The 8,631-nt window shown below is 46.8% G+C and overlaps 1 protein-coding gene across 1 annotated transcript; it reads right to left on the bottom strand.

Annotated features, from left to right (window-relative positions):
* Positions 1-1,764: 1,764 nt before the first annotated feature.
* LOC135566600 (3-hydroxyacyl-CoA dehydrogenase type-2-like) lies at positions 1,765-7,518 on the bottom strand. Its single transcript, XM_065014277.1, has 4 exons — positions 7,413-7,518; positions 4,137-4,301; positions 2,968-3,132; positions 1,765-1,899 (listed from the first exon to the last, which is right to left on the bottom strand). Exons 1-4 carry the CDS (start codon positions 7,434-7,436, stop codon positions 1,780-1,782), a joined length of 474 nt encoding a protein of 157 aa, XP_064870349.1. The 5' UTR covers positions 7,437-7,518; the 3' UTR covers positions 1,765-1,779.
* Positions 7,519-8,631: the final 1,113 nt, after the last annotated feature.

The following is an 8,631-nucleotide window of genomic DNA, read 5'->3' as shown; positions in this document are numbered from 1 at the left end:
CGGGGAGGGGAGGACCGAGCCGGCCTGGGAGGATAGGGACATAGAGAGTCAAAGGATGCAGAAAGGGAGGAGGAGGGTTGAGGAGGCAGAATCAGGAGATAGGTTGGAGAAGGTTTGAGCAGAGGGAAGAGATGATAGGATGGAAGAGGAGAGAGAAGGGGGAGAGAGAGCGAAGGTTGGGACGGGGCGCGATCCCATCCGGGAGTAGGGGCAGTGTGGAAGTGTTGGATGAGAGCGAGAGGGAAAAGGATACAAGGTAGTGGTCGGAGACTTGGAGGGGTTGCAATGAGGTTAGTGGAAGAACAGCATCTAGTAAAGATGAGGCGGCGATTGCCTGCCTTGTGAGTAGGGGGGAAGGTGAGAGGGTGAGGTCAAAAGAGAGAGGAGTGGAAAGAAGGAGGCAGAGAGAATGAGTCAAAGGTAGATGTGGGGAGGTTAAAGTCGCCCAGAAATGTGAGAGGTGAGCCGTCCTCAGGAAAGGAGCTTATCAAGGCATCAAGCTCATTGATGAACTCTCCGAGGGAACCTGGAGGGCGATAAATGATAAGGATGTTAAGCTGAAAGGGCTGGTAACTGTGACAGCATGGAATTCAAAGGAGGCTATAGACAGATGGGTAAGGGGAGAAAGAGAGAATGACCACTTGGGAGAGATGAGGATCCTGTGCCACCACCCCGCTGACCAGAAGCTCTCGGTGCGAGAGCACGTAAGGCGGACGAAGAGAGAGCAGTAGGAGAAGCGGTGTTGTCTGTGGTGATCCATGTTTCCGTCAGTGCCAAGAAGTCGAGGGACTGGACGGGGCATAGGCTGAGATGAACTCTGCCTTGTTGGTCGCAGATCGGCAGTTCCAGAGGCTACTGAGACCTGAACTCCACGTGGTCGTGCGCTGGGACCACCAGATTAGGGTGGCCGCGGCCATGCGGTGTGGAGCGCTTGTATGGTCTGTGCAGAGAGGAGAGAACAGGGATAGACAGACACATAGTTGACAGGCTAGAGAAGAGGCTACGCTAATGCAGAGGAGATTGGAATGACAAGTGGACTACACGTCTCGAATGTTCAGAAAGTTAAGCTTACGTAGCAAGAATCTAATTGACTAAATGATACAGTACTGCTGGAGGTAGGCTAGCTGCGTTGCTGACACTACCCTAATCAAGTCACCCGCTGAGTGTGAAGTTTCTACAATGCTGCTGGGGCTAGCTGGCTAGCTAGCAGTGTTGGTTACGTTACGCGTTAGGAGAACGACAATAGCTGGCTAGCTAACCTAGAAAAATCCGCTCTAGACTACACAATTATCTTTGAAACAAAGACGGCTATGTAGCTAGCTATGTAGCTAGCTACGATCAAACAAATCACACCGTTGGGACTGTAATGAAATGAAATTGTGTTACTACCTGTGGAGCGAAGCGGAATGCGAAAGTTCTATTCAGTAGACGTTGGCTGGCTGTTGGCTAGCTAGGAGTGTCTCCTACGTTAAGGACGACAAAATAGCTGGCTAGCTAACCTCGGTAAATTAAGATAATCACTCTAAGACTACACACTCTAAACTACACAATTATCTTGGATACGAAGACAACAAAGACAACTATGTAGCTAGCTAACACTACACTAATCAAGTCATTCAGTTGAGTGTGATAGTTACTACAGTGCTACGGTAGACGGTGAACGTGTTGGGCAGATAGGAGGACGACGAAAACGAAGGCAGATACGATAATTACGCAATTATCTTTGATACAACGACGGCTATGTAGCTAGCTAAGAAGAAATTGCTAAGATTAGACAAATCAGACCGTTGTACTATAATGAAATGTAATGAAATGTAATGAAAAAGTTATACAACCTGCAGACCGAAGCGCGGATGCGACCGGCTCACTCCAACCCGGAAGCTCATGAGGCAACAGTAGCTAGCAAACAACAATTACCAAGCTAGTTAACTAGCACATCCTCCTGTCAAACTGTCAGAGTAGCTAGCAAACAACAAAATATGTAAAATAGTCTAAAAACCACTTGAGGGCAAATAAATCCGATTTAACAGTTCAGACAAGTTGTATGGCCAGGAATCAGATTTGGCTTGAAATATCTGATTCCATGTGCTTTTGGGCTGGTCAGACTGCAGGAAAAATAACAGATTAGAATCAGATGTGGGAAAAAAATTGTGATTTGAGTCACTTCAAAACTGCCAATGTGAACCAGGCTTTAGATGTTAAGTCCCCTATTTGGAGGGCTGTGAGCAGTTCCGAGTGACCGTCGTAGGGTCCCATGTCTTATAATACCTAAAAGCCCCATCTCACCGCTGGCGAGAAGAGGCAGGTTTCAGACCTTACATTTGCATAGGGATGTCGCATTTTCTAGCCTATCCAGACGAAATGAACAATTTCCTGTGCCTAAAACTCACAGCTCCGCCTAAAATAGCACACAGAGGAAGTCCCTGCAGCAATGTTCCAACATCTAGTGGAAAGCCTTCCCAGAAGAGTGGAGGCTGTTATAGCAGCAATGTTCCAACATCTAGTGGAAAGCCTTCCCAGAAGAGTAGAGGCTGTTATATCAGCAATGTTCCAACATCTAGTGGAAAGCCTTCCCAGAAGAGTGGATGCTGTTATAGCAGCAATGTTCCAACATCTAGTGGAAAGCCTTCCCAGAAGAGTGGATGCTGTTATAGCAGCAATGTTCCAACATCTAGTGGAAAGCCTTCCCAGAAGAGTGGATGCTGTTATAGCAGCAATGTTCCAACATCTAGTGGAAAGCCTTCCCAGAAGAGTAGAGGTTGTTATATCAGCAATGTTCCAACATCTAGTGGAAAGCCTTCCCAGAAGAGTGGAGGCTGTTATATTAGCAAATGGGGGACCAACTCCATATTAATGCTCATGATTCTGGAATGAGATGTTTGACGAGCAGGTGTCTACATACTGTTGGTAATGTAGAGTATACTACAGTCTGACAGTAGGTTCAGTAAGCAGTAGACAATGTCTTACAGTGATAACTCTAGTGAAGTCTTCTAGACTGTGGGGAACATCCTTTTTGAAGTTATAAGTCTTGACGGCAACGGCGATGCCAGCACAGTTCACCGCCAGGTCCAGCTTCCCAAACCGCTGCCGGGCCAGCTCCACCGCAGAACGCACATCTGCCTCCGACGTCACCTAGACAACCAGGACACAGAGGGGCAGGGTTTAGATGTTTCCCAAACTGGCCTGAGCAAAGTACTCCTGAAAAAGGAGTAGGGGTCACAGAGGGTAGGGGTCACAGAGTACGGTGCAGGGGTCAGCCTCAATGTAGTGTTCAATGAAGACCTAAAATGCATGAGTGTTTTTACATGAGTAAGGGCTTGACATGAATGAATGTGTTTAACTTGATCTGTACCACCATGGTCCAAATAGGTGACTGCAGATTGTATTGTGTTTAAATAGGTGACTGCAGATTGTATTGTGTTGAAATAGGTGACTGTAGATTGTATTGTATGACACAAGAAACCACTTTACAAAATACAATTCATGATTATTACCATACAGAGAATTAGACAATGTAAGCTACCCGTCTGCCTACTCGCTTAATTGCATATTTAAGCCTGTTTCAAAACACAACACCGCCCCTTTAATTAAGACATCATATGTTTAGCTGACTGACTTTTCAGAGACAGCTTGAAACCTCCACATGTTGTGCTCTTGTAGGAAGCAGTAGGCTAACTTCCCATTACTGACCTATACTTATCTACAGTATAATTGGGCTAACAACTCGCTAACTAGTAAAGGAAATCAACAAATGTGCACACGAGGGCTACTCCAGCCAATAGAATTCTACTCCTTTGCGCTTTTCCTAAAACAAAATCACAGACTCAATCCTGTAAACTTAGATGTGTTTTGGTTTGTTGCATTGAAAAGAGGCTGATATAATGTTGTTCCTAGGCCGTCATTGAAAATAAGAATTTGTTATTAACTGACTTGCCTAGTTAAATAAAGGTCAAATAAAAAAATGTTAAATAATTTGTCACATAAAAAAACCCACATTGATCTATGTAGTGCAAACTAACGGGGTGAACTCGGCTTAGTTGAATATCCTGCGTCTCGGCGTGGCGTTTCTTCTGCGCGGCAGTCCTGGAGGAGGTGCTTAGAGGGAATATTGGTTAGGGGTGAAAGGTCAGACTCACGTCAGCGGGGGCAAAGGTGCAGCGTTCTCCGAGGCTGGCTGCCAGGGTGTGTCCGTCTGAAGAGGGAAGGTCCAGAATGACAGCACACGCCCCCTGCTGCACCAACCTCTCCACGGTAGCCCGGCCCAGCCCTGAAGCACCGCCTGTCACCAGGCCAACCATACCCTGCGGGGTGACATGGTTTAGGTCAGGGGGACCGAGAGGCAGGGATGCAGACAGACACACACACACACACACACACACACACACACTAGGGTGTCCAATCAAAAACCCATTTTGACCAATGGGTACAATGTTATATTGGGTAGATAATTCTCAAAGAAAACCAATGGTTAAAACGTCATGTGTAACATAATCTGTTAACAGTTATTGGAGTTTTTACTGTACCCTTGTAGGATGACCAGCATTACGGTGACTAAATATATTATAACTGATATCTACATGGATGTGAACAACACCCTAACCAAGACCAGGTGGAGAACTCACAGTACACTGGTTTTAAGGTCTCTGCACTGGCTGTCAGTTTTAGAATTAATGTTAAAGTTTATTCTATTGGTTTTAAAATAAATCCAAGTTTGTGCACCTCAATACATGTCAGACATACTTTTAAGTTATGTACCCAGTAGGTCCCTCAGGTCCTCTGGCCTTTTAACTCTCCCAAAGCCTAGGACCAAGAGGCATGGAGAGACAGCCTTTTAACTATCCCAAAGCCTAGGACCAAGAGGCATGGAGAGACAGCCTTTTAACTACCACAAAGCCTAGGACCAAGAGGCATGGAGAGACAGCCTTTTAACTATCCCAAAGCCTAGGACCAAGAGGCATGGAGAGACAGCCTTTTAACTATCCCAAAGCCTAGCACCAAGAGGCATGGAGAGACAGCCTTTTAACTACCACAAAGCCTAGGACCAAGCGGCATGGAGAGACAGCCTTTTAACTACCACAAAGCCTAGGACCAAGAGGCATGGAGAGACAGCCTTTTAACTATCCCAAAGCCTAGGACCAAGAGGCATGGAGAGACAGCCTTTTAACTACCACAAAGCCTAGGACCAAGAGGCATGGAGAGACAGCCTTTTAACTATCCCAAAGCCTAGGACCAAGAGGCATGGAGAGACAGCCTTTTAACTATCCCAAAGCCTAGCACCAAGAGGCATGGAGAGACAGCCTTTTAACTACCACAAAGCCTAGGACCAAGCGGCATGGAGAGACAGCCTTAACTACCACAAAGCCTAGGACCAAGAGGCACAGCCTTTTAACTACCACAAAGCCAAGGACCAAGCGGCATGGAGAGACAGCCTTTTAACTACCACAAAGCCTAGGACCAAGCGGCATGGAGAGACAGCCTTTTAACTACCACAAAGCCTAGGACCAAGAGGCATGGAGAGACAGCCTTTTAACTACCACAAAGCCTAGGACCAAGAGGCATGGAGAGACAGCCTTTTAACTACCACAAAGCCAAGGACCAAGCGGCATGGAGAGACAGCCTTTTAACTACCACAAAGCCTAGGACCAAGAGGCATGGAGAGACAGCCTTTTAACTACCACAAAGCCTAGGACCAAGAGGCATGGAGAGACAGCCTTTTAACTACCACAAAGCCTAGGACCAAGAGGCATGGAGAGACAGCCTTTATAGTTACAGCCTCTCCCCCCCAAGCCATCAGACTGCTGAACAGCTTCTCCCCCAGGCCATCAGACTGCTGAACAGCCTCCCCGACTAGCCTAACCCCACTGTAGCCTATCTGAGAGCTGTTGGCTAGAGTGCTGGTGGCAAGACCATAAGGTACTGCTTCATGTGATGTATTGTTGTAACTACCTTCTTGCCCTTTGTGCTGTTGTCTGAGCCCAATAATGTTTGTACCATGATTTGTGCTGCTACCGTGTTGTCATGTTGTGCTGCTACCATGTTTTTGTCATGTTGTGTTATGTTGCTACCATGTGTTGTCATGCTGCCATGTGTTGTGTCTTAGGTCATGCTGTGTTGCCGTCTTAGGTCATGCTGTGTTGCCGTCTTAGGTCATGCTGTGTTGCCGTCTTAGGTCATGCTGTGTTGCCGTCTTAGGTCATGCTGTGTTGCCGTCTTAGGTCATGCTGTGTTGCCGTCTTAGGTCATGCTGTGTTGCCGTCTTAGGTCATGCTGTGTTGCCGTCTTAGGTCATGCTGTGTTGCCGTCTTAGGTCATGCTGTGTTGCCGTCTTAGTTCATGCTGTGTTGCCGTCTTAGGTCATGCTGTGTTGCCGTCTTAGGTCATGCTGTGTTGCCGCCTTAGGTCATGCTGTGTTTAGGTCATGCTGTGTTGCCGCCTTAGGTCATGCTGTTTTGCCGTCTTAGGTCATGCTGTGTTGCCGTCTTAGTCATGCTGTGGTCATCATGCTGTGTTGCCGCCCTTGGTCATGCTGTGTTGCCGCCTCATGCTGGTCATGCTGTGTTGCCGTCATGCTGTGTTGCATGCTGTGTTGCCGCCCTAGGTCATGCTGTGTTGCCGTCTTAGGTCATGCTGTGTTGCCGTCCTTGGTCATGCTGTGTTGCCGTCCTTGGTCATGCTGTGTTGCCGTCCTTGGTCATGCTGTGTTGCCGTCCTTGGTCATGCTGTGTTGCCGTCCTTGGTCATGCTGTGTTGCATGCTGTGTTGCCGTCCTTGGTCATGCTGTGTTGCCGTCCTTGGTCATGCTGTGTTGCCGTCCTTGGTCATGCTGTGTTGCCGTCTTAGGTAGCTTGTCATGATGTTGGTGGCTCACAATTGGCCCAGCGTCGTCCGGGTTTGGCCCGGAGTAGGTCTCATTGTAAATAAGAATGTGTTCTTAACAACTGACTTACCTAGTTAAATAAAGGTTCAATAAATAAATAGCATAATTTAAACGAAAAAGTACACTGTGCGCACTACGTCATCACGCACTGAAGTCCGTTTGAAAAAGCCCATATTTCATTTATGTTGATTCTAGAATATTCGCATGAAAATTTGTCGCCAATTGGATGGAAGCCCGACTGATAGCCTTCCATAACTGGCACAACATGCAACCCTAACCTGCACCAAATAACCTTTATACGGAGTAGGACAGTACGTCAATGTGTCAACTAAGGCGACAGCAATTGAGGGAAGGTGCACACTGGCATTAGCTAGCAACACAAAATAAACTTGACAGTGAGTCCAACTGACAAACTACAGTATCCTCCTCAATTCTAGAGCTAAACCCCCGCTAACATATACCGCCTGATGTGACAGAAATTGAAAACACCAAAGAACCGTAACTAACAAGCTCTCTGCCATAGATATCTACTAACCTTGATACTTCTAATGTTCGCCATGTCTGCGAGCTCTGCTCAACCGGACGCTGTTACCACCGTGTCGTGAGCAACAATAGTGTATTGGGTGGTTCACCTTCAAAATAAAAGTCACCCGTTGACACTGTACAATAGACTGACTGGAAAGGTGATTTCCCAAAGTCAAACACTTTCCATCGATGTCTCGCCAGAAACGCAAAAACTACTGCCGGGTCACAGAATTTCGGCCACATTCTAAATAAAAGTCCCCCAGGTAATAATAGAAAAATTTCAATAGCCTGTATTTATTAATGATCTATATAAGGGTGTTTTCACACGTGGTCCCTTTCATACAATTCTTGAGAACTATGTGCAGTACACTGAATTTTTTGTAGTGTGAACACTCCAGAGGAACTCAGACCCTTGTAGTAACATATTAACACACTCAAAAGAGTCCCTGAAGCAAACCGAACTGAGACCATCTCGAGAGGTTGTCTGGGATCAGTTCGCTTGAATTCCACAGTTGTGATATCACTTTCTGTGTCAACCAGGGAAAATACACTGAACAATAATATAAACGCAACATACAACAATTTCAACGATTTTACTGAGTTTCGCAACTACTCTTCCTGGTGTTTATTATGGATCCCCATTAGTTCCTGCCAAGGCAGCAGCTACTCTTCCTGGGGTTTATTAAGGCAGCAGCTGGATCCCCATTAGTTCCTGCCAAGGCAGCAGCTACTCTTCCTGGGGTTTATTATGGATCCCCATTAGTTCCTGCCAAGGCAGCAGCTACTCTTCCTGGGGTTTATTATGGATCCCCATTAGTTCCTGCCAAGGCAGCAGCTACTCTTCCTGGGGTTTATTATGGATCCCCATTAGTTCCTGCCAAGGCAGCAGCTACTCTTCCTGGGGTTTATTATGGATCCCCATTAGTTCCTGCCAAGGCAGCAGCTACTCTTCCTGGGGTTTATTATGGATCCCCATTAGTTCCTGCCAAGGCAGCAGCTACTCTTCCTGGGGTTTATTATGGATCCCCATTAGTTCCTGCCAAGGCAGCAGCTACTCTTCCTGGGGTTTATTATGGATCCCCATTAGTTCCTGCCAAGGCAGCAGCTACTCTTCCTGGTGTTTATTATGGATCCCCATTAGTTCCTGCCAAGGCAGCAGCTACTCCTCCTGGGGTTTATTATGGACCCCCATTAGTTCCTGCCAAGGCAGCAGCTACTCCTCCTGGGGT

The sequence above is a fragment of the Oncorhynchus nerka genome, unplaced genomic scaffold (assembly GCF_034236695.1).
Source record: "Oncorhynchus nerka isolate Pitt River unplaced genomic scaffold, Oner_Uvic_2.0 unplaced_scaffold_4038, whole genome shotgun sequence".
NCBI lineage: Eukaryota > Metazoa > Chordata > Actinopteri > Salmoniformes > Salmonidae > Oncorhynchus > Oncorhynchus nerka.
Note: the sequence above shows the minus strand (reverse complement) of the source record. Positions and strands in the feature narration are given on the sequence as shown.